Source organism: Ipomoea nil, unplaced genomic scaffold (assembly GCF_001879475.1).
Source record: "Ipomoea nil cultivar Tokyo-kokei standard unplaced genomic scaffold, Asagao_1.1 scaffold2761, whole genome shotgun sequence".
Classification (NCBI taxonomy): domain Eukaryota; kingdom Viridiplantae; phylum Streptophyta; class Magnoliopsida; order Solanales; family Convolvulaceae; genus Ipomoea; species Ipomoea nil.
Window position 1 is genome coordinate 1796500 of NW_017619189.1, and position 26806 is coordinate 1823305.

Here is a 26806-nt window from a genome sequence, read left to right on the forward strand (position 1 = left end):
GCCGTTACAGCACAATTTGTCTGTGTACTTAAAAATGGCGGACCCAGGTGGGTGCACATAAAGAAGCGTTTCTCCACCTGTGTTTGCACACAGTAGTATGAGAATTAATTTTTCAACTAATTGCATGCTGAAACTCATCATTACGAATTCCATTAAATTCAAAAATCAAATACAAACACGGTTAGGCATTGAAATATTACTCTTACTTTTGTAGTCTTCTCTTGTCATCATTCTCTCCGAAAAACTTCAATTGTTGCTTGACTTTGACTACCTCTAGATGCACACGATCATCGATAATTCGCTTACGCTGGTCGGTGGAAATGAAGGTCTTGGAACAGATTGGGCGATCATAGGATTGCAGTCCAAGTGGAGTTCTTCGCCATATTATTTTCCTAAATTTTTGGAATCAATTCAAATATATTATTAGTTTATAATTGGTGGCTGGTTAAAATTACTCTAGTATCCTTTTTAATTATTTATGTTAATGATCTCCTTATAAGTGATTACTTAATCTTAACCATTGATTGTGTTAAATTCAAAAGTTTGGATTAGTTCTTATGTTCTTACCTAACTAGTGGTTCCTTCTTGAAGTCCCCCATATATATATATATATATATATATATATATATATATATATATATATATATATATATATATATTTGAAATACTCATGATTCTTTACAATGTAGTATCTGTTCTATATTTTTTCAAACATTTTCAGCACAAAGAATCTAAGCTCCCACCATTTGGTTCGAACTTCAAACTTTTGATTTTTTATTTGGATGGAAACTGAAATACCATTAGACTACATGGTAGTTGGCGCGCGCACACACACACATATATATGATTTTTGTCCTCTTGGCGCAAAGGCCAAAAACCAAAGTTTGGTCTTTGGTCTTTGGCTTTTGCGCAATTGCACCGGACCTCACGTGAGATCAAAGTATCAATTACATCTTTTTTTTTTAATAGTTTGAAACCGTAATCGGCAGTTCCGATTCCTTAATTACGAAAATTCCTTGTTGATTCGAATCGAACCGTGGTCAACCCCTACCACCGGATTGGTGAAATAGAGAAAATATAATTTGAAGCCCAAGATTTGGTGAGAAATTTGAAGCCCAAAATTCCAAGCTACTTCTAGACTTCTGGCAAATTCCAATTCAAAATCAAACTCTAATCTCCCTTCTTGTTGGCTGTTGCGACGCGAGAAGCCGGAACAGAGAGAACAGAGATTAGGAGAGCAATTTGAAGCCCAAAATTTCAAGAAACTTATGAGTTTCTAGCAAATTTCAATTCGAAATCAAGCTATAGTCTATGTCCTTGTTGGCTATTGCGACACAAGAAGGCAATAACAGAGAACTGTTGATGCGAGAAACCGAGATTGTAGGGGTGTCGATCGTCGACCGCCGAGATTATCGTCCGCAACCGTTTGCCAAAATTGCTTATCCACCCAATCTGCCAAGATTGCCGACCGCCGACCTCCAACTTAGTCTCTATAATTCTGCGGCTGCTCAATTTCTCAATGCGAGCTGCAGACTGTAGACTACCATCGCCTGCGGTTGCTCAATTCTTCCAACTGCAAGTAATTTATTTGATTTCTTCAAGCATAAACATTGTGTTTATTTTGTTTTTTATTTTAGGTACTTATTTGATTTAGGGATATAGGCAGTATGTTTATTTATTTAGGAATTTATTTGAGTGAAATTCTTCTTTCAAAAGGCTGAATCCTAACCTTAAGGGCCCCCTACACCCCGGCCCGACAGAGCATTTAGGAGGCGGATGTAAATCATGGTGACTCAACTGAACATGAACCATAAAGGCTAAACCGGTGCTCACTGCGCACAAGGAGCCCCCCTCACGTTGAGAGGCTGCTCCCACACTGCTGCTGGTGAGACTCGATCCCTGGTCATTCTTTCAAAGTTTCACCTCTATGACCAGTTGAGCTACCCATGTGGGCTATTTGAGTGAAATTCTTTGTCGGCTAAACCGCGGGGTACCAACATTTTACTTTTATTTTATTTTTAGATATAGAAGAAATGTCTAGTGTGAATGAAACTGATACAATTAATAGTGATAGTGTATCTACTCAAAAAAAGAAGAAAATCATCGAAAGTTAGAAATCATTTTTCATCTGTTGAAAAAGGTGAAGATGGTTGAGAGATGGTTACATGTAATTATTGTAATTGAATAATAGAATCATTGATGAAAATGTTTGTCGTGAATTAATTGCCTAGTGTACAATTGAACATAATCTTCTATTTAAATGGATCGAATATAGGAGTGTGAGGTTACTGTGTCAGTATTTGAATCTTAATTTTCGATTCATTTCTAGAAATACTATGTCATCGAATGTTTTGCAATTGTATGAAAGACAAAAAGAAAGATTGAAGTTCATATTGAAAAATACTCCTGGTATGCTTTGTTTAACATGTGATGTGTGAACTGCTTGTACAAATGCTGGTTATATATGCTTCACTGTGCATTATGTGGACGGAAATTCGGTGTTGAATAATAAAATACTTTCATTCTGTGATATGCTTTCCCCACATTCTGGCTTTGAATTGTCTAGGAAAGTTTACGACTGCTTGGTAGATTGGGGGATAGATAGTAAAGTGTTTTCCATAACTTTGGATAATGCTTCTATTAATGATGTGATGATGAGATTTCTAAAGCAGCAACTTTTGTTACAAAATAGTTTGCTTTGTGGTGGTGAATTTTTTCATGTAAGGTGTTGTGCAGATATCTTGAATTTGATTGTTCAAGATGAATTGAAAGTTGCTAGTGTTGCATTAGGAAAAATTAGAGAGAACATTAAGTATGTAAAAAGGTCTGAAGCAAGAATGATATAATTTCAACAATGTGCTCAATGTGTTGTTGTTAATATTACTTGTGGACTTGCTTTGGATGTGCCAACTCGTTGAAAATTTAACATGTGATGCTTGATAGTGCTATATGGTATCGTCGTGTTTTTTTATTCTTCCACCACCATCGTTGATTTGTTGAATATACTATATGCCTTATTGGTGGATAAATATCTGAGAAATATTCTTTTATCTGCTCGCTCGTCAAACGTCTTTAGATAGGATTTCCATTAACATGTACAAAACAATTACAACCAAAATCCACAACCAAGCCAGAAACAACACCGAACTAGTAACCAGAACCCTAACGGGATTAGTTACTATGGGCCAGCAGCAAGCCTGGACAAACAGTCAACGGATTTGATGAATACCTAACCGGCCACTATTTAGCCCAGGTCAGGGTGCAAATGGGCAGATATGTTTGTCAGAATTAGATTAAAAAGAAAATAGAATTACTAAGGTTTAAAACAAAACAAAAAAAAAAAAAAAGCACTATTTTTCTTTAAATTCTTCAAAAAAGTAAAAGGTTTGATTGGAACCATGTTGAGTATTGGTCGCTTTCAGACCTTTTTCTTTCGGTAAAATGAATGCAAAATTCTTGTATCAAAGCCTAATTAATTCTATTTCCTATATCCAAGATCTCATAACCCCGCTAAGCTCTGATATGAAAGCCTAATCAATTCTATTTCCTATATCTAAGATCTCACAACCTAAGATTTGATACCGCTTTGTATCAGAGCCTAATCAGTTTTATTTTCTATATCAAAAATCTCACATCTATAGCTCTGATATCACTTTGTATCAGAGCCTAATCAATTTTAGTTGATAAGGTAAGTTTCATGCCCAACAAATCTATTTTCATTCCAATATGATGATGAGTACATTCTTGAATCTCTTGAGTATGTTCTTGTTGATATTTTTGAGTTATGTCTTGATTTGAAAAGTGTTCTTGTGTTGATATTGTGTTATATTCTTTATTCTTGAATTCCTTGTTATATTGGTAGTATTCTAGCCTTGTTTCTTGAAAAATTTAGGTTGATCCTACTACCTGATTCAAACTGTAACGCCCTAAGACTTCGGAAGGAAAGAAATGCTGAGCCTACCGGAAGCAACACCAAGACGATGTCGTTTACTTCTTGAGCCATTACTCTGTTGCTAAATTGTTAGTGTTATTAGATATTTCCTTATCCTTAGTATAAATAAGAAATGCAGTGTACTGAGATTTTTCATGCTTAAATATTAGTCAATTTAATCTCTTTTCTCTCAATTTCTCTACTCTACTTCTCTCTGCACTTCTCCTTCCCCTTTCTGCAAATTCGAATTTCTTCTCCCCCCCACTTCTACCATATCCTTCCCTTTCCCCTGCTTTAATTCTAAGGTTCATTACATTTGGTATCAGAGCCCAAAAATGGAGGCAAGAATGAGTCAATTGGAAATGGTTGTGGCTAACCTAAGTAGTGAGATGGAAACACAGAAGAAATCGACGCAGGAACTCGTGGAAAAATTTGTTGCTCAGATAGATGGTCGAATGAGCAGTTGAAAAAATGGAATTGTAGAAATAATCCGGCTCACTCGGCCACCGCCACCGATAATAGATTCAGTTCCTGGTGGATCCTCCGTGAATGGCTCAAGACAGGAGCCTCCGGCTAGCTCCAAACCAGGGAGGAGGCCAGGGAAGGCACCTACGATGTCCATGCAAGCTGCCGGAATAGGAGGAAATACCATTAATGACGAGGAATCCGGCAGTGAGGTGGAACCGGAGGGGATCAGCACGGATTAGGCGATCTTTGCCGGTGATTCAGAAACGGTGATCTTCGCCGGTGATTCAGAGGTGGCGATCTACGCCAGAGATTCCGATGTAGTAAAGACGAATCCAGACGTTGAGGAAGCAGATGCAAGCCACTTGAACTCTAATCCTCTTCCCAACTCAAGAGATCTGAGGGTGGCGATCCTCCATTTTCCTTAGTTGACTTGATTGTCATTAGACATATCCTGCTACTTCATACTGGTGGTGACTCTGAAAGGGTGCCATGGGCTAATCCTATGGACAAGGTGTTGCTGCCGCTGCCACATTTAGCATCAGACGAGAGTGATTGGCCAGTGGCCCTTCTTTTTTATCTCATACTTGCAATCGCTTCTTGTGCTAGAGAAGCTTTCAAAAATGAATGAATAATTGCGTTTAGAGATGAGGCCTGGGTAAATATTGTAAACCTTGCATGTTTCTGTGAACCAATGATTTCTGAACTTCTGGAAAGAAAAACAGAGATGAGTTTGGGGAAGTTGCATAAATCAATTGAATTTCCACCGAGGTGTTCAGGTTCGAGTAATCATCAAACAGATCTAGCTGCTGGAAAAGCTTGTCTTGATTGGTGTACAAACCTTGCTGAATCTCTTCACATTGGAGTCCCATGGATCATGTGCCAGCAAAAGGATGTCCCTGAACTAATGCTTGAGGTAATTGATTGTGCTTCTCATTCGTTTCTTAATGCTCAAAATGGGGCTATGTATGGGGTGATGAGCTGGGATGAATTTGTTGGAAGGGATCATGTGGATTGGGTCGAAAAAGAGTTAGGGATGAATATTGAATTTGCCTAGCTTGCAAGAATTATTTTAACTGCTATGAGATGGATGCTGCAAGGTGAAGTGAAATTGGATGTCTCTTATGGCAATCCTAGAATGCAAGAGTGCAGTAAATTTCATTTTGATCCAGGAGGAATGCTTAAAATTATAGTTGTTTGTTGCTGCAAGTTTCTACTACTATTGCTTGTTGTTGCGGTGATGTTAATTATTTTGGCTTGTTATGATGGAGATGAAGGTGGTGATAAAAAGCTCAATGAGTTGGGAGGGTATTGGACTGCAATTGTTGGTGTAATTTGTGCTCATGTTGGGTTGATTTATGTGAGGTACTTCCTATCTTGGGAGTTTGTGGATGGATGGCCTAGGACTTGTGAGAAGTGCACTATCATTTTAGAATTGTTGATTGCTTTCGCTGCCATTCCAAAAGTGTTGAAATGCTTAGAATAGAATTCACAGATTTTCTCTCTCTTCTCTAAACTCTCTGCAATTCTCCTTCTCCCTTTCTCCATTTTTTTCTCTCTCATTCACCATTATTCTACTCTTTGTTCTTCTTCATTATTGCAAATCCCTAGGATCATTACAGATTCTAAATATGGATGTTTATCTTTTTAGAAGTACTATAATTAGTAAGTTTTAGAATTGAAAAACGGGGTATTACAAGTTGGTATCAGAGCAGTTTGAACTTTTAGGAACCTAAGTTATGAAATCTTGGATACAGGAAGTAGAAGCGCATAGGTTATGAACCTTTGAGATATAAGTAGTTGAGTTACTAGTGGTATTAAAGTCTACGTTATGGAATTTTTTAAGGATAGAAATTACAAGTGTTGTCCTTCGGATGAAGAGGGGTCAAGAGGGAAAAGAATGTGCAAGGTTTAAAAAAGCGCGCCTTGGTGCACCTCAAGGCGAGGCGTAAGGACATAGCATTAAGGCGTATGCCTCAACCCTTCGAGGCGTACGCCTCAGGGCGCGTCTGAGGCGATTTTGGCCCTTTTATATTTCAGATCCCAATTTTATTTTTTTAAGCCCAATACAAAAAGACCCTACCCAATACAAAATATGTTCAACCTAATTTGACTAAAGATAGGAGTTAGAAGTCTGTAATGTGAAAGAACGAATTCAACGAAACTAGAAACGAGAAAGTGCGAAGTCTGCGCTGCTACTGCCAACTGCGGTGCGAGAGTGCGACGAGGCCTCCCCCCTCAGGCGACTCCAGCTTCCGGCAATCTCAGTCTTCAAGTGATGCGTCATTTTTTTTGTTCTTTTTTTTTTTTTGGGTTAACCTACGGGGTTGTTGGAAACTTAGACTCTTAGAGTATTATATATTTGTATATAACTAATATCTTAGAGTGACACTTGGCCGTTTACAGGCTTACAACTTACTAATATATTCTAAGGCTAAAAATTGAGGCTTACACCTCGCCTCAAAATACAAAACGCCTCAAGGCACACCTCCGCCTTTTAAAACATTGAGAATGTGTACATTTTGTATCCATTTTATGCTATCACCAACTTGATTTCTGGTTCATCCTATCCTACTTCAAATTTGTATTTTTTGCAAGTTTAGAAGATTGAATGTTTGTTGCTTGAAAATTTAGTAAGTGAGGATGAAGTAGCAAAGGATATGGCTATGAATATGAAATTGAAGTTTGACCAGTATTGGGATGAGTACAATGTAATACTTGCAATGGGAGCTATTTTTTATCCAAGGTTGAAATTACAATTTGTGAAATATTGTTATAAGATGCTTAATCCACTTACTTGTCAAGTCAAGGTTGAATGGATAAAAAACAAATTATACATGTTGTACAACGAGTATAAGAAGAAGAGTGTTGATTCTTCATCTTCTAGAGTTTTTACTTCTCAATTTTTGGTAACAAATATTTGTGGAGTAGGGAGGAGAGGATTGAGAAGTAGAGGAGGACACAGAAAATTAGATGAAGCTCTTATTTTTGTAAGTTAATTCTTTATGTTGTTAATCATATGTTGTTATGTTATTTCTTTGTTATTTGTTAACATGTGTAAATGCTTAAATTATGTAGGGTTATATTGATTATCGAAACAAAGTTAAAACTGCCGCCCAGATTTAAAATCTAATTTAGACAAATACTTAGAAGAAGTGCAAATGAATCAATTGGATGATATAGATGTGCTTTTGTATTGGAAAGAAAAAGAGCAAAGTTATGGGGAGCTTGCTAAAATGTCATGTGATGTGCTTTCTATTCCTATTATAGTTGTAGCATCAGAATCCCCCTTGAGCATTGGGGCTCATATTTTGAACAAATACAGAAATAGGCCCCTCCAAAAAAAAAAAAAGAAAAAGTACAAGCTCTTATTTGTGCACGGAATTGGTTATATGAATTTCCTACAAATGGTAATATTAGTATATTTATTAAGTTTGATTTATTTTTTTGTACTACTCTGTATTAAATAAATGTTATCGTTTTTAGATGCAGATGAAGATGAAGGTGGAGATGAAGCTGAAGGTAAAGTTGGTGTTGGAGCTTCAAATGTTGTGGGAGGAGAATAAGGAAAAAGAAAATTGTTATTTTACACTTGATTTGTTTTTTTGTTTTGAACTTTAATGTTGATTGTGGATTTGTTGCATTTTTTGTTTTGAACCTTAATATTAATGGTGGATTTGTGGTATTTTTTATTTTGAACTTTATGTTGATTGTGGATTTGTGGCATGTCAATTATGTTAATGCTTGATTATTAGTTCATTGATTTAGCCCATTGGATAAGCCCAATAATTCATAGCTAAGGGTTAGAGCCAGTTCAACCCAAAAACTAAACAAAACGAGATCATTTAGTCCAAACATATAAGCTCAACAACCCTATAGGGTTAGCCCAATTGACATCCCTAATTTGTACTAATTATACTGTAGCATTTTTTTTTTTGTTTCTAAAAAAAAAATGTTGAAGACAATATTATTTTAATGTTGATTGAGAAAATGAAGATGAACCTTTAATCTTAATTAATACCAAAATAAAAATAATGACATGCAAAATAACGTCAAAAAGAAAAAGATGACAAAAATGCTCTTAAATTGTTGTTGTATTAAATAATTGTTTTATGTAGCTTAATTATGAAGAATTAATTATGTTTCTAGAATTAACGGATGTGAAACTTTTTGAGCACGCTTCTAGCTCCTAACAATACTCAAGTCACGGCAAATAGTCTCAAAGAAGGCACAATATTAACTCTCAAACTAATTAAGTCGTACCATCCTAATTATCCTACTAATTCTCAGAGTTGAAAAAAAATATTATGCGCCTAGGCGTCGATTTTTCGGCGCCTAGGCGCCCGATTTAATTTTTTATTTTTTATTTCTTTTATAGTTGAGTTGACTATTGGAAATTGAGTGTTGAGTGTGTGTCTGTTGATATGCTATACAATTGTTCACAATTCTCACCATCAATCAGAACCGTCCTTTGCGTGCTATTCTCACTTCCCAACATTACTAATATCTCTAATCAGATCCATTCATCACTCTTTCGTCCATCACTCTTGCAGTCTTCCCACCCTCACATCATCTAAAGTTCTGAGCCAGTGACTAAGGACTACCCCACTGAGCCGGTGACTAGCGGGAGGCGAAAGACCTTCGGTGCACTACACACCGGCGTGGGGGGAGACTGTCGACCACCTTTAGCCGCCTCCACCGTCAACAGCTCCAGCCGCCTCCGTCACCGGTCGTCAGTCGAACTGCCTCCTCCACCTCCAGTCACTCCAGTCAGACGAGTCTACGATCCAGCCGCCTCCAACCGCCAGCCACTCTGGTTGCCACTGCCTCCTTTAACCCTCCATCACAGTTTGAGGCAGTTCGACCGACTAGGCGGCCGGCCGTGGAGGAGGCCGATTCTGGCCTTCCTCGACGCGGCTGGGCGCCGCCTAGCACCTAGGCTCAATTTTTGCAATTTGTTCAGCACTTTGCCCCTTAATTGGGTCGGCCTGGTGCGAACAGTGATTAGTCTGAGTATGATATATGCTTAAATGTGTCTCCTACAGTTACGGCCTACTCAGGATACCTCGTGGTCTGACAAAAAAAAAGTATTATTGCACTAATATTAGTATAATTATCTAATAATTATTATGGTGCATACTATGTAATTTGATCATATTTGATTTTGTCGGTTTAATTTTTCGTAAAAGAAAGATGGATTTCGCACTTTGTAGGTCTGGGAGAAAAGAGATACAAATATTGAAATTACTTAATTGTTCCTCTATTTAACAACAATTTGACGAAATAACAAATGGAGGACTACATTGAGTAAAAACACAAAAGTCTGGGACTATATTCGGTCACTAAAATCGTTTAGGACGAAATTGAGAAAAACCACTATAGTCGAGGACCATTTTAGGTATTAACTCAATTACATTTGATCGTTGACTATTAAAATTTTCTAATTAGGTGCATACTATGTAATTTGTATCATATTTGATTTTGTCGGCTTTAATTTTTCGGTCAACTATTGTTAGAAGTGTTCTTTTCGAAAGGAGCACTGCATTTGCTTCTTCGGTAAGAAGCACTATAGGAATGAACACTTTTAACAATAGTTGGTCAAGAACTTAAATAATATGACCAAATGTGATACAAATTACTTTTTTTAAGGGAAGATACAAATTACATAGTCATACAATTAATTAGAAATTTTTAATATGAAAGACCTTGAGGTCCAATGGTACTAAGTTGAACTCTCACAGGGGAGGTGACTCTCTGTGCTTCTGTGCTTCATTAGGTTGAGAAAGTAGTTATTCACAGATAATGCATTGTAATAGAGTTAATAGTAAATTTTTAATAGTCAATTATAAAATGTGATTCATGTATAATGGTAGAAGACCAAAAGTAAAATTTAATTAATTAATTAATTATTAATAATAATAAATTAATAGTAATGTGAAATGAGAAAATTAATCCCTAAGTTGAACTGCTGAAGGCCTGAACCTGTAAGCACATCATTCACGTAATCATTTAAATAAGCGGTAATAAATATAAAACTTACTAACCTCTAGCCATAGCTATCTGTAAGTACATAATTCACGTAATCATTTAAATACGCGGTAATGAATATAAAACCTACTAACCTCTAGCTCTATAGTTGTTGATGCTTGAGTCCTTGTTCAGTGAACAGGAGTTCCTCGGGACCGCGGTAGAATCATCATGAATAAAGAAAAAAAAATTCCCACTTCATTGTGTGCTGTGAATGGTGTATGAGTTGATTAACCAAGGGACTTAGGAACTTTTATTTCCACATCCCACCAATGTAAGTAACTAATTACCTAATGCTGACCAAATACTAAGTCTTAGTCAACCTAAAAAGTTTGCACCACACAAAATAATACTTAATATTATTATAATAATCCTAACAATAACAATAATGAATAATGAAAAATGTTACAAGCTCCCACTTTGTGCGAACACGAAACCCCAAGAACAAGATTACGGATTACACCAACCATAATGATGTTTCCCCATTAGCGCGACTAGTATCCATTATGATCAAATGTAAATTGCCTTCAAGTTTTAATTAGATAATAAAACTTAATGAAACAAACCATATGTTCATTTCAAGTCCACTGAAGTATTTTCTTAATGAGATAAAAAAACTGAAATAAAGTGTACACACCAAAAAGAAAACCCATGATGTGTCTGAATGTATATACAAAATTATAAAGTGGGCGAAAGTCTCATCATTTCAACAAGATCTCTGAATTTAAATGGAGGCATGCTTTTAATCAAAGGATATGCTAACATCAATTCTGTGCTAATGTGTTCAATGACAACTACTTTATGTTTAACACGCTCTCTAATAGCTAAGAATTTAATGTCGATATGCTTGCTTCAACTCCCACTTTTGTCATTCTTAATCAGGAAGACAACAACTGAATTGTCACTGTAGAACTTCAATAGCTTAGATATAAAATTCACAATTTTATACCTAGAGATGAAATTCTTGAGCCATAAGCCTTGCGGGGTGGCCTCATTTACGATAGTTGACATTATGGCGTAGTTTCATTGAAATATGGAATATGAGATAGAAGGATGTAATTTTCAATCATTATAAAATGAACAATAGTCTAGCATGTATGGTGGACCACTAAGGTAAGAATGTAAGATGCAATTTTAATATATTGATGTTACAATTGAATGTTCATTATTTGAATGTGCAATTTATTTATACTAATGATTCATTATTTGATAATATACTAAATAATAAACTTTCATTACAAAAATAATATATTTTTAATATATTAAAAATGTATTTTATATTAATGATCGACCTTTTAAGATAGACCATGGTCTACGGTATAATTTCATTCAAAGTTGCAAAAAACGTTAGGCGCCACCGATTTTTATTTTTTTATTTTTTATTTATTTTTTTAAAAATTAAACTAAAAAATTGTAAAAATTCACTAATAAAACATAAGGTTCCCATAGATTTTTCTTAAAAACTATTTATTTAAGTGACTATAAAATTGTTCAAAATATTGTTGAAACCATCTAAATACATAAAAAGAAAAACTAAATTAAGAGTAAAAGAAGCATTTTTCTGAGAAATTGGTGGGGCAAACCGCCTACGGCTATTTGTTTCGCATAGATCTCGAAAAATTACGCGATTTGAAAAAAAAAAATTTGTCCAAAACGAATAATCGAATCAAAAGTTATGCCTTGACAAAGTTTCTATACTTAACAACTAGTAGAAACTTCATTACTTCAACAAATCAACACTCATATCTAGTAAATGTAGTATTTTGGTCTTAACCGCAAATTATGAACCCTAAAAAAAAAAAACAAACAAAAAAAATAAATAAATAGGCAAAAAATTGTTATAGAAAATAATATCCAACACATTATTTTCAGTCGCCGGCCGCCTAGCCGCCCAACCGCGGAGGAGGTCGATTCCGACCTTCCTCGTCGTGGCTGGGCGACACTTGCAATTTTTGCAATACTGATTTCATTAATTTGCCTATAATTTGCAACCCTTATACCATGGATCAAGATTCACAGTGCACTGTGGACCACTGGACCTTGGTGCATATGTATGTGTCTTTATGTTATGAGTTTTTTGTATTTTATGTTATGAAATTTTGTATCTTAAGAGTATGACTTCTGTATTTGAAACAAATTAGTAATTCTGTTTTATGTTATGAATTTGTGTCTTGTGTTGTGAAATGATATGCCTATGTACGCGAACTATGTACCTAAATCATATTTAAAAAATAAGTAAATATATAACATGTATATGTATCTTGTGTTATAAAATTCTATACTTTAAAAATATAAATTCTAAATCTCGTCGTTTAAATTTAAGATTCATAATACTATGTGCCCCTAGTCCATGATATAAATTTACTGTAATTTTTGGCAGTCGTTATATCATGGATCGTGGTGCACATGGACCGCGGTCAAAACGGTACTGTTTCTTTAAATAAAGAAATGGCGCGCCGTTTGTGTTAACGGACTGACACAGCAGTATATTTAAAATGACACTGCCTCACGTATTATTTTATATTATCAAATGAAACTACAGTTATATCAAAATGATACTGTAGTTGTGGTGAAATGAAACTACATTGTATATAAAATGAAACTGAATAACATTTCACATATTTGAGTGTATATTGTACAATGAAGCTATAATTATATCAAAATGATCATGTAGTTATGTTTTAATAAAACCATAGTTTATATAAAATAAAATTAAATAACATTTTCACATAATTGAGTCTATAAATATCGAATAAAACTGTAGTTATATCGAAATGAAACTGTAGTTGTGTTGAACTGAAACTGCAGTTATATCGAAATGAAATTGTAGTTGTGTTGAACTGAAACTGCATTATATACAAAATGAAACTGAATAACAGAGTTACATTTTGTGAAAAAGTGGAGAACAACGGAAAACAAATGTTGTTTCTTTTCATTAATCAAAACGACATCATTTTGATGCGCGATACATAATCAATTATGCACCGCGGTGCACGATATAATTTGTCAATTTTTGGTGGCGCGCATTCGTGCAAATGTAATGAAATCAATTCAAAAACCCAAATGCAAGTTGCAACTGAAGGGCCCACATATGGCCCATTTATGATAAAATTGAGTACTCCTCACGTGTCTGTGCTGACAGTCGTGTCAGAGGTCCAAATCTGAAATCCCACTCACTAAACCTTTTACAAATGACAATTTTACCTAAATCCTCCTTATTTCACAAGAGCTCTTATAATTGAGTGACATAATTGTAATTCCTTATATGAGAGGTCTTAGATTCAAATTTTAATGGGGCATTAACTTTTGACTCAATAAGGATCTATTTTTATTGTCAAGAAAAGAAAGAAGCATGAAGCAAAATATTATAAGATGTGCTCCAAAAAGATTCAAACCTATAATCTCAATCATAATAACAACACAAGTTCCAAACCACTAAGCTATCATACATCTTATGTACAAGAAGATAGAATACTTTATTTAGCTGTGTGGAGATCGTTGACATCCAAGTAGTGGGAGACATATTTACGACCAAGATTGAAAACAAGCCGATGTCGTATATTTGCCAAGCATCCGGAAGGCCCTCTACACTATATAAGGCACTCTTCCCTTCCCTTAGAAATCATCCTTCTGTTGCTTGTGCTTGTTGTTATTCCAATCTTCAACCCTTATACCATGTTCGATCTCCCACCTTATAATATTATTTTAGCCCATAGGGCTAGCTTGCTTGTATTATTTATTATTTGGACCACCGTTCTGAGTCAGTATCTCAGACTTTGTACATGTTCTTTTTGGTCTAGTCTCTCGAACAATAATACTATTATTTTCATACCCCTATTATGTACTTCTATACCTTATTTATGGTTGACTTGGTCCCTACAAAACCATCAAAGAAAAAAAAAGTTGAGTCAACTAACGAATAGTAATTAAAATACATAAAATGATGAAGTAGTATATTATTATATGAAATTCATTCTTTTTATTTGTTTTTTTTTATTTTATACTAACATGTCATATTTTAATTTATGAATAAGGGTAAAAAATCACTTAATGTTACATGAAAATGCACTTAGGTCATTGAAAAAAAAAATACAATTGACCTATCAAACAAGATTAAATTGTCTCATTGAAACCAAATAACTGGTTATCTGATTAATAACCAAAATTTCTGAGAAAATTAAATATGAAATCACCGAAAGGAATTTGATGAAATCAGTTAATTATAGTACAAGAAAATATGTTTAATTTTGTGATTTTAAAATTGAGAAATAATGGATTTTTTAGATTGATCAATCTTGACCGAAGGAATATGAAAGGATGCAATATTTTCAATATCAGATTTTATTGAAAATAGAGTAATTAAACTGATATACTTTTTCACAAAGACTATATGGTCTAATGGTACTCAGTTGAATTTTCATTTAAAAGGTTGTGAGTTTAAGCCTCAGTAGAGGCGGAGGCGTTATTGGCTCTTTATGTTTCAGTAGGTAGATAGTCAGTAGCATTTAAAAAACTCATATATTTAAGTCTCTAACTATTCCATATAACACATTTTTAGCCCAAATAATCTAAGCCCCTTACTACCAGGATTCGAACCTATTTTCAACTTAAATCAATAAATAGTGGATACATTTTTGAAATATTAACTTTTATAAAATATTTGATAATCTTGCATTGATATAAACAATTCGCGCAATGCACGTGTGATAACTACTTAAATTAATAAATAGTGGATGTGGTTCAATTCTTTTTCAACTTAAATTAAGAGTTAATACCACAAATGGTCCTCTGACTATTGAGGTAGTACTCATTTTAGTCCTTTGACAATTCAACATGCTCGGCAGAGGTTGTGGAAGCTCGTGCCGTCCTTGTTGGGCTCAAGGTCGCGTGGAGTTTAACCTTCTCTAACATCGTGATCCAGAGTGATTCTGTCAACGTGGTCAAGTATATTAATGACCCTCTTTTTTACGCCAAAGGTGGTGGAACCCTGTGTAATGTTATTACTGATGAGTGTAAAACTTGGATCATGAAGAGCTGGAATGTCAAATGCTGTCATATTTTGCGGGAACAAAATCAAGCTTGCGAAGAATTGTGCTCCGAACAACGAGTTGGCCATTTTGTATTTTTGCCCCAATGACGAGCTCGTGGAGTGTGTATGCAAGGATAGTCTAGGAGTTCCTTTTGTCCGCGGTGACTAGTTTGTTTTGTTCCCGGGGTTCCACCCTTCCACTGTGTTCAAAAAACTTTCAATTCAACCAAAACACATACCTTGACTTTTATTTTTGACCACAAATAGTCGTATGTTAGTCTTTTCGTTAAGTGAAGACATTAACTAGATCAGACGCGCTGCATATTTTGGTAACCACCACTTTATTTTAATCATATACTTTCTCAACCTACTGAAACACAAAGAACCAATAACGCCTCCATTGAGGCTCGAACTCATAACCTTCCAAATAAAAGTCCAACCCGGGTACCATTAGACCACATACTCTTGGTTTTTGACTTTGTTATGATGTCAAGATTTCATGTATTTAGCTTGATTACTGTGTTCAATTGCTTTTTAAAAAAATAGATATAAGGTAGTCATCAATAGAAATTCTCTAGCTAATTAATAGTTTTTGTACGTTAAGTCTTCTGGGAGTTTAAAAATATTCGACAGTTCTACTGAAATTTAACTATGGTCTATTGGTCTTGGCTTAGGTATATCTCTATTGAATATCATATTTCATTTGCTCCACATACATATATGCCTCTATTGATAAACTCCACTTATAATCTAGAAGCATGTCGGTCACCCTTATCTATCCAAAACTCGCAGATCTATCAAAGCAGCTTTCAACAAAAACCAAAAAACTTCAAAGAAACGTAATAGAGTTTATGGCTTCCAAGAACAACCAGCATAACCTTTGGTTTCATGATATGTTTGACTGCCCAATTCATGGCATCTCGGCTCCATTTGTTTCACCTTGCATCCACGATTGTACTGATACTTTTTGCTTTTGCTGTTTTAAATGGACTTGTTAACTATTTTATTTTTTTTCTTTGATTTGATGATAATACCCATAAATTTAACACTCACTTAACAGAAAGATTAACGGAGGACTATTTGTGGTAAAAAAAAAAAAAAATCGAGATATGTGTTTTGATCGAATGGAAAGTTGGGGACTAAAAGGAGTACTACCACAATAGTCAGAGGACCATTTGTGGTATTAACTCTTATTTTTTTCTTTAATTTGACAATAATACCCTTAAATTTGACACTCATTTAACGGAAAGACTAACAAATGACTAGTTGTGGCCAAAAATGAAAATCGAGGTATGTATTTTAGTCAAATTGAAAGTTGAGAACTAAAAGGAGTACTACCCAATAGTCAGAGTACCATTTGTGGTGCGAATTTTCCTTGTTCGTTTAAAGCGGAAAGCATCCTTTGGAGATCTTCCAAGGAAGACTCCCGGTCTCTTAGAGTACCATTTGTGGTATTAACTCTTAAATTAATAAATAGTGGATGTGGATTTTTTTTTTTTTATTCATTTTGAAGAAAGAGTCAACAATACTTCTAATGAGACTCGATCTCATGATCTCCCATATAATAAAGGTACATGCTATCTGAGCACAATGTATTGGGTTTTCTCAATTTCATAATTTAATTAGTATTATAATAACATAACATTATTATGCTTCTAAAAAAAAATTATGTTTCTAAAACCCTAATTTCATGTCAAACTAACCTTTACACGTAATTAGCGAAAAAACATGCTGATTTCGCGCAAATGTTTCACTAATCCCGCCCTACTTTTACCTTTTTCGATTTCTTGAACCGAAAGGACTACTATAAAAAGAAAACTGGTATTTTTATCAAAAGGTTGTACTAAAATTTGTAAATATTATAATCTTTAATTCATTATTCGTGGAATAAATATGTTATAAATTTTGCGTTCTTTTATTTTTAAAAGAAAAAAAAAAAAAACAGAAAAAGCCCATTTCACTTTTTCACATTTAAATTTAAATAAATTAAAATTTTTACAATTTCTTCAGAGGAATCTTTGGCTTCAACTTAAAAAAGAAAAAAAAAAACAGTTAAAAACAAAATAACTAACAGTGAAAACCCATTACAGATCCATCACTTACAGAAACAGACACTGTGCAATCTGCTTTAGCCTCCACGTGGTGGGTAAAAAAGTGGAGCATCCGAACCCGACCCGCCATCTCCAGTCTCGACTCGATCTCCAACGACGGCCCGACCCGGAACCCGCTGAGCCCATCGGTGACCGTGGGGCCGACGGTGAGCGGCTGGCCGGCGGCAGACAGGGGGAACGACTGAACGGAGAAAGTGGCGGCCATGTACTGGGTCTTGCCGGCGTGGATCTTTCCGGCGGGGATGAACATGAAGCCGACCTGGGTGCCGGAGTAGAGGAGCTGAAGGGAGCTGTCGTAGTGGGTGAAGACGGCGCGGTTAGGGTTCTCGACGGAGACGTACTGAGAGAAGGTGAAGTTGACGGTGGCGTTGGCGGCGGAGAAGGTGGGGAGCTGGATGGCGTTGACGGTGATGGTGGGGTCCTTGGGCTTGAAGACGGTGAAGTAGACGATGAAGACGACGATGAGGAGGAAGATGAGGAAAATGGTGGCGACGATGCAAGAAGCTAAATTTGTGCGCCCACTCGGCGGCTTGTGATGATGAGGATGAGGAGGCTTCCCCATACTTGAGATCTGATCTGTAATTAACTTCTAACCTAAATTCTTGAATTTGATTTGATTTTTTTGTATGTATTTGAGTTGCAGGAGATGAGGGTTTGTGGGGGGAAAGAGAAGGAGGAAAATGATGGAAGACTGGAAGTAGACAGCAGAGGGAGGACTATGGGGAGTGACTAACATGGACAGAAGGGAAAAGATATTAAAGTGTGAAATAGAGACTTTTCTTTCACTAATTTTGTCTTTTGACCACCCCCCTCTCTTTTTTTTCTTTTTTTTTTCAAATTTCTTATGGTGTTTTCCCCATTTTTTTTGGTTGTATTGAAAGAGGTTAATTGTGAGTCTATGGGAGAAGAGATCAATATTCGAATCTCAGCAACAACAGTGTATGAATTATGCTCAAAGTGAATAAACTCCTGGTACGTACCAATACTTGGCCCTACCTGCTAAACCATTGAATCATCGTAATGTACATCATTTCAAATGTTCTGTCGGACCTAGTGTGGAGAGCCCTTAAAGTTGGAGATCTAACTTTTTGGGGAAGGTTAATTGTGAGTCATCCCGTTAATCTTATGTTCTAATCCTTGCCTATACAATATATGCATAAGGAGTCTATATATTCTAATCAGTCAAGATAATGACTTTTTTTAAAGTTTTCATTAAGATTCCGACCCTTGTTATGAGTGGAGACTAACTCCATTTTCCATAAACTTTATGTTCAAGCTTCACATAAATCATTAATTGATGGGCTTATATTTTTATTCAAGATCAGATGATAAAATTTTAAGTTCAAGCTTGAGATAAATAAATTATTAAGTTGAGAGTTATTGGGTGTTTGATTTATATTTTTATTCACGGTATAGAACATGAAATTTGTATTTAGACTTCCCAAGGGCCAAATGGTATGTAGGAGCATTACTTTAAGAATTGAAGAAAAGCAAAGTATATGCCAGGAATTTAGGAACATTACTTTAAAGTTTGTATATACCAAATTTTTGCTTTCTTGAATCTAATTGTATATGTTTGGTTGGACCAGACAAAGGTCTAACTTTATCCTCTTCTTTCTCATACACAATTAAAATATAAAAAATTTATCTAGTATGCACACGTAAGAAAGAGCATTCTAACAACGTCTTTTAGATCTTTAAAATGTAAAAATATATTTATACTAATTTAAACTTATATATATTTTTAATTTTAATATACCACAAAAGCTTTTTCAAAGCCTTTTAATTTCATTCTTTCCAATTTCAATTGAAACTCAATTTCTCATTCAATCATTATCTATTTTGATGGTATAAATATTAGACATAGCAATTCGTGTATACGGGTCTAATAACGGGTCAACACGAACACGATAAGGCTAAACACGGATATGACGCATTAAGATTAACGGGTTCAAATTTTTAACACGCACACGACGCACTAAGATTAACGGGTTCAAATTTTTAACACGGACACAACGCACTAAAATTAACGGGTTCAAATTTTTAACACAAACACAAATATAATTTGTTAACGAGTTAAATGGGTTGACACGATAGACACATTTTGTTAACGGGTTTTAGGTCGTGTCGAGACGATATGACTCCCGTTCAAACTCGCTAAACATATTAATATACTAGTTTTTTTTACGCGCTTTGCGCGAATGGGATAATGCCCAATAATTATTTTTAAATAAGTATTTCAAAATATATCAATGCAATATTATATAGGAGATGTTCATGCATAGGTAATAAATGTTGAATTTGTTTATTTAAATCGGTAATTTAAAGTATATAAATGCAATATAATATATGAGAGATTGATTATAATTGTCACTAAAATAAATGTTTGCAACTTTGTAATAACGCTAGTTTAAATACTTAGTCTTAAAACGATAGTCTAAATAAATACTACTTTTGGTTTAAATTTCTCTAATTCTTCTTAATTCTCTTTTGGGTAGCATTGTTATTGTTTTCATCTTCAGTACATGTCCTCTTTTTTTTTTTTTTTTTATTGGTAGTGTGTCATGTGCAATTAGGTTATGGTAGCAGCATAGAGGGATTATCATGCAATGAGATTATGGTGTAGGAAGTTTTAGATTTGTCTTGATGTGTATATGACTGAGATTTTAGTTGTAATATGAACTCTTTAGCGTACAAACACTTATTGATATTTAGTAGTGGTAGTTCTTTCCCTACATGTTTCATATTTTGTGAAATGTGTGTCGTAGGTTATCATGTGAAAGTATTGAACAAAATATAAATATTTATTATATTTGTATAAAATACTTGGTAAATAAATAAATAAATAAATATATATATATATATATATATATATATATATATATATATATATATATATATATATATATATATATATATATATATATATATATAAAACATGTTTTGTATTATAACTTTGATATTTAATTACAAGATAATGTAAAAAAGAAGACAATGAACAATGTAGTGAATATAATCTACTATCTATTATTATTATATTATATACTAATAAGAGCCCATGAGAGTTAGGCCTATAATGGGTAGAAAAAATGGCGGTCATAGATTTTAATCAAATTAATGGCTCAGATTGATTAAAAGATTGATAAGATTTAAATTTTACACTAAAATTTCCTAAAATACCCGCACACCGTTACTAATTCCGTTAAAATTTTAAGAATTGCCGTTAGTTCACCGTTAACTTACTCATTGATTTCAATTAAAAAAAAAAAAAAAAAGGTCTTAGGTTCGAACCTCATCCCAATCAAAGTTGGCATAATTAGTACTCTATTTTACTCTTATTAAATTATTATTACTAGTTTTTTACGCGCATTGCGCGATTGGGATAATGCTCAATGCTTTTTTTTAAATAAGTACTTTAAAGTATATTAAGGCAGGATTATATTGAAATTATTCATGCATAGATAATTGAAGGTTGAATTTGCGTATTTAAATAGGTAATTCTTCTCCCAAAGCCCAAAGGTTGAGTCCCCAACCCCAAAGGCCCCCCACACTCCGACCCGACAGAGCATTGTGGGAAGTTGTAAATCACGGTGACTCAATGGTTCAACAGACAGGGCCAAATGCTGATACGCACAAGGAATCTGCCCACTTTGGACATAATTCCCGCACTGCCGCCGCCGAGGTTCAAACCTTGGTCCCTTCTCCCAAATACTACCCACTAAACCATTGAGCTAAGCCCGTGCGGGTTAAATAGGTAATTCTAAGTTTACAAATGCAAGATAATATAGTCAAGATTGATTATAATTGTCAATAAAATAATTGTATAGGTATGGTTGAAACCAAATACGGGACATAAGGGAGAACAAATAAAAATTAGGGCATAAAATATTAAATATATACTAATATTGTTTGAGGAGATTCCGACATTAGGATTTGTGGTTAAGTTCTATTAAGACTTTAATATTAGAATTAGATTAATGGTGTAGTTATAATTCTATATTAGACTTTAATATTAGAATTGGACTAACGGTGAATTAACGGAAAAGTTAAATGGATAATCATATAATTAAGGATAAATTATAAAATCTTAAAAGAAAAAAATTAAAACCTGAACAATATGAACCATTCATTTGATTTAATAATTTGGCAGTCATTTTTTTTACCCAATGTTAATAATTAAATAAATTCGCTGGTCAAATCCGCTAACGCTAACCGCTAACTGTTGATTGTCAAACAAGGACATTGCGAGGTAGTTCTCACTTCAATTTGTTGTGTGATTTGAATACTCTCTTTGTCACAAAATCTCTCAAGTAGTTAATATGGTTGGCTTTATTAATTATATTTTTTAAATTTTTTCATGTTATTAATAAAATACTTGGTAAATAAATATATAGCATTATTTTGTATTATAACTTTGATATTTAATTAGAAAAATAGTGCACAAAAAAGATAATAGATAATGTAGTGAATATAATCAATTGATGAATTTGAATGTAAAAATTTTTACATTTGAGAAAAATAAAGACAATATAACTAATGAAAATATTTCTTTTAATTAATTTATTGATAATTAATAATTTTTTTTTTCACTGAATAAAGACATTGTAAAGATAATGTAGCGAATATAATCAATTAATAAATTTAAATATAAAGAATTTTTATATTGAAGAAAAATAAAGACAATATAACTAATAAAATTATTTCTCTTATTTAATTTATTGATAATGAATAATTTTTTTTTTAATAAAGGCATTGTGGACACATAATTCTAAATTAAAGAAATGCATATGTATTATTTTTTGTTGTAACTACTAAATTATTATTTATATAATTTAATAAGAGTAAAATAAAGTACTAATTATGCCAACTTTGATTGGGATTAGGTTCAAACCTAAGACCTTTTTTTATTGAAATCAATGAGTAAGTTAACAGTGAACTAACGGCAATTCTTAAAATTTTAACGGAATTAGTAACGATGTGTAGGTATTTTAGAAAATTTTAGTGTAAAATTTAAATCTGATCAATCTTTTAATCAATCTGAGCCATTCATTTGATTAAAATCTGTGACCGCCATTTTTTCTACCCATTATAGGCCTAACTCTCTTGGACTCTTATTAGTATATATATAGTATATAGTATATAGTAGATAGTAGATATAAATAATAAGTTAGTAGCTACAACAAAAAATTATAGATATACATTTCTTTAATTTAGAATTATGTGTCCACAATGCCTTTATTCAAAAAAAAAAAAAAAAATTCATTATCAATAAATTAAATAAGAGAAATAATTGTATTAGTTATATTGTCTTTATTTTTCTACAATATAAAAATTCTTTATATTCAAATTGAATTAATTTCACTTTTGGTCCCACGACTTTTGAGTTCTTATCACTTTTGGTGCACAACTTTGAATTTTTTCAATTTTGGTGCCTAACTTTGTTATTTTTATCAGTTTAGGTCCTTCTAGCCAAATTGACGGTAAAATATTTCCAGATTTTATATTTTAGGGGCAAAATCGTCATCCCATGGAAAGATCTTCAATATTTAAACAAAAGAAAAATCATATTAAGAGGAAAAGAAGAGTTTGCCAATGGTCGAAACTATAAATCCCATAGATCTGTCTGGTTTCTGCCCATCTTCCCCATTATTCTCATCATCAAACACCTATAGATATGATTTTACGGTGATCTTGTTTAGATATTGAAGATGTTTCCTTGGGATGAAGATTTTACCCCTAACAATATAAAATCCAACAACATTTCACAGTCAATTTGGCCGAAAGGACCAAAATTGATAAAAATAACAAAGTTAGGCACCAAAATTAAAAAATTTTAAAGTTGTGCACCAAAAGTGATAGAACATCAAAAGTCGTGGGACCAAAAGTGAAATTAATTCTATTCAAATTCATCAATTGATTATATTCACTACATTGTCTATTATCATTTTGTGCACTATTTTTCTAATTAAATATCAAAGTTATAATACAAAATAATGCTATATATTTATTTACCAAGTATTTTATTAATACCATGATAAAATTAAAAAAAATATATAATTAATAAAGCCAACAATATTAACTACTTAGATATTTTGTGACAAATAGAGTATTCAAATCACACAACAAATTGAAGTGAGAACTACCTTGCAATGTCCTTGTTTGACAATCCGCAGTTAGCGGATTATATTAGCGGATTTGACCAACGAATTTATTTAATTATTAACATTGGGTAGAAAAATGACCACCAAATTATTAAATCAAATGAATGGTTCAAATTGTTCAGGTTTTAATTTTTTTAAAAGTTTTTCAAATTTATCCTTAATTATATGATTATTCATTTAACTTTTCCGTTAAATACCATTAATTCACAGTTAGTCTAATTCTAATATTAACGTCTAATATAGAATTGTAATTACACCATTAATCTAATTCTAATATTAAAGTATTAATAGAACTTAACCACAAATCCTAATGTCGAAATCTCCTCAAACAATATTAGTATATATTTAATATTTTATGCCCTAATTTTTATTTGTTCTCCCTTATGTCCCGTATTTAGTTTCAACTATACCTATACAATTATTTTATTGACAATTAGAATCAATCTTGACTATATTATCTTGCATTTATAAACTTAGAATTACCTATTTAATCCGCACGGGCTTAGCTCAATGGTTTAGTAGACAGTATTTGGGAGAAGAGACCGAGGTTTGAACCTCGGCGGCAGCAGTACGGGAATTATGTCCAAAGTGGGCAGATTAATTCCTTGTTCGCACCGGCATTTGGTCCTGTCTACTGAACCATTGAGTCACCGTGATTTACAACTTCCCACAATGCTCTGTCGGGTCGGAGTGTGGGGGCCCTTGGGGTTAGGGACTCAACCTTTGGGAGAAGAATTACCTATTTAAATACGCAAATTCTTAATATACTTTAAAGTACTTATTTAAAAAAAAAAAAAAAACATTGGGCATTATCCTAACCGCGCAATGCGCGTAAAAAACTAGTAAATTAATAAATTTGAAGGTAAAGAATCTTTGATTTGTAGAAAATAAAGATAATATAACTAATGAAATTATATTTCTTTTAAGTTTTTTTATAATGAATAATTTTTTTTAAATAAAGCATTATAGACATCTAATTCTAAATTAATTAAATGCATATGTATTATTTTTTGTTGTAGTTACTAATTTATTTAATTAATAAGAGTAATAAAGTGTCGTACATACTTTTCTTCAACAATAATGAAATCAATGATTTTTTTTTTTTAATTTCCCTTCCTTGTTGAGAGAAATTGTTTTGATAGTTTGTCCATGACAATTGTTACAATTGCTGTCAATAGGGGATGATAATAAATAATTCAAAATATATGATTACAATAGATATTAATATAATGATATAGTAAAAATTAACTTACAAATTTCCTTTAGAAATTTTCATGCGTTGATAAAATTTTGATGTGTAAACTTATTCAATTGGAGCTAGTAGGATGTTAACATTGTCAATTATTTGAAAAATGATCCTACCTTTTTAGAGTCCATGTGTAATTGTATTTATGATCAACAACTTTGTAGTTAGGCCGCACAAGTCTGACAATGACGTAAGAACAATTTTGTTTGATAAAAAAATAATAGTATAATATTTATAAAGTAATGTACAATTGTACCATTATAAAAAAATACAAAAAATATTAATACCATAATGGCCTAAATCATTCCAATAATGCAAAAGCATAATTGAAATATTAAGTTTTGTTCTAAATAATCAGAAAAAGATTAATTAAACAAAAAAACAAAAAAAAAAAAAAAAAAAAAAACTTAACCTAAATTTCTTTTTTAAAAAAAATATAAAAATAAAAAATTCAAGAAAATCAAATGATTTTAAAGTAGTTCATGATTTATAATCTTTGAATGCTATGTATTTAGTCGAGCTAATTATTTGACCAAAGTTTATGCTAAATTTTATATTATATATATATATATATATATATATATATATATATATATATATATATATATATATATATATATAGGCGGGTTCAGGTGCGGCAGTGTCTTACGGTGCGGTTATTTCTTACGGTGCGACAACACCAATAGTTCACCAAATATGCACCATCAACGTTAGGAAATACACCACACAAAACAGAGTAAACAGAGCCCTGCATCACCAAACACACACCATTAGGTGTGAGTAAAAACACCATACACTGTTCGGAAATACACCATTGGGGGTGGTGAGTTATATGGTGTGTTTTTTTGAGTCTGTGGTGTATTTTGTGATGTTTTATTACATTTCATTGGGGTGTGTTTTTATTACACTGTTGGTGCATATTGTTAACACTGTTGGTGTATTCTGAAATTTGACCGCACCGCCGCACCGTAAGACCCCGCCGCATATGAGCGCTCTTATATATATATATATATATATATATATATATATATATATATATATATATATATATATATATATATATATATATATATATATATATAATACATTTTAACATATTCATAATAAATGTTTAACAATTATGCAAATTATACTTGGGATGGGGTTCGAACCTAAGACCTTATATAAATTAAGAGTACGTTAAGAATAATAAATAGTTAACGGAATATTCCGTTACTAAAGTTTAAACTAACGGAATTTAAGGTTATGTAAGGGAAGAAAATAATATAATAGAGGGTAAATAAGGAAAATTATTAAAAGATACTAAAATCAAAATAATATGAACCATTCATTTTAAGAAACAATTAGTACCGACATTTTTTTATTCCAGTTAAGGGCCTAACATTATTCGCTCTTATTAGATTTGTAGATTTGTAGATTAAAAAATAAATAAAATTTAAAGTTAAATTATATAAAAATGAAATAAAACCTACAATGCAATCCTTCAAACAAACTAAAAAAAATATTCAATTTATAACATTCATAAAATGATAAAATAACATCCAAAAATCATAATTTAAAAAGTCCATACTAGTTTTTAGAATAAAATTGAAAACAATAAAAATTCAAATTTCAGATTGTTGAACTTCAATAATTGGTGTAGGATCTTTGCCTAATGTAGTAAATTCATCCTTAGTCATGTTCATGATATGTTTTGTAATCTCATTCATGACCAGGGCCGGATTTTAGGCTGTGCAAGCTGGGCTACCGCACAGGGCCCCCAATTTTAGAGGGGCCCCAAATTTTAGAGGCCCAATATTTAATATTTACCTAGCTAGTTTAGAAATAAAAATTAAA

General features: G+C 32.9%; 1 protein-coding gene across 1 annotated transcript; it reads right to left on the minus strand.

The window, feature by feature from the left end:
• Positions 1–17428: 17428 nt before the first annotated feature.
• LOC109156985 lies at positions 17429–18299 on the minus strand. The gene has a single exon (XM_019304867.1). It carries the CDS (start codon positions 18123–18125, stop codon positions 17520–17522), a length of 606 nt encoding a protein of 201 aa, XP_019160412.1. The 5' UTR covers positions 18126–18299; the 3' UTR covers positions 17429–17519.
• Positions 18300–26806: the final 8507 nt, after the last annotated feature.

What these genes read in the sequence shown, in the direction of transcription:
- LOC109156985 (XM_019304867.1), bottom strand. Translation starts at nt 18,125, where the DNA reads ATGGGGAAGCCTCCTCATCCTCATCATCACAAGCCGCCGAGTGGGCGC.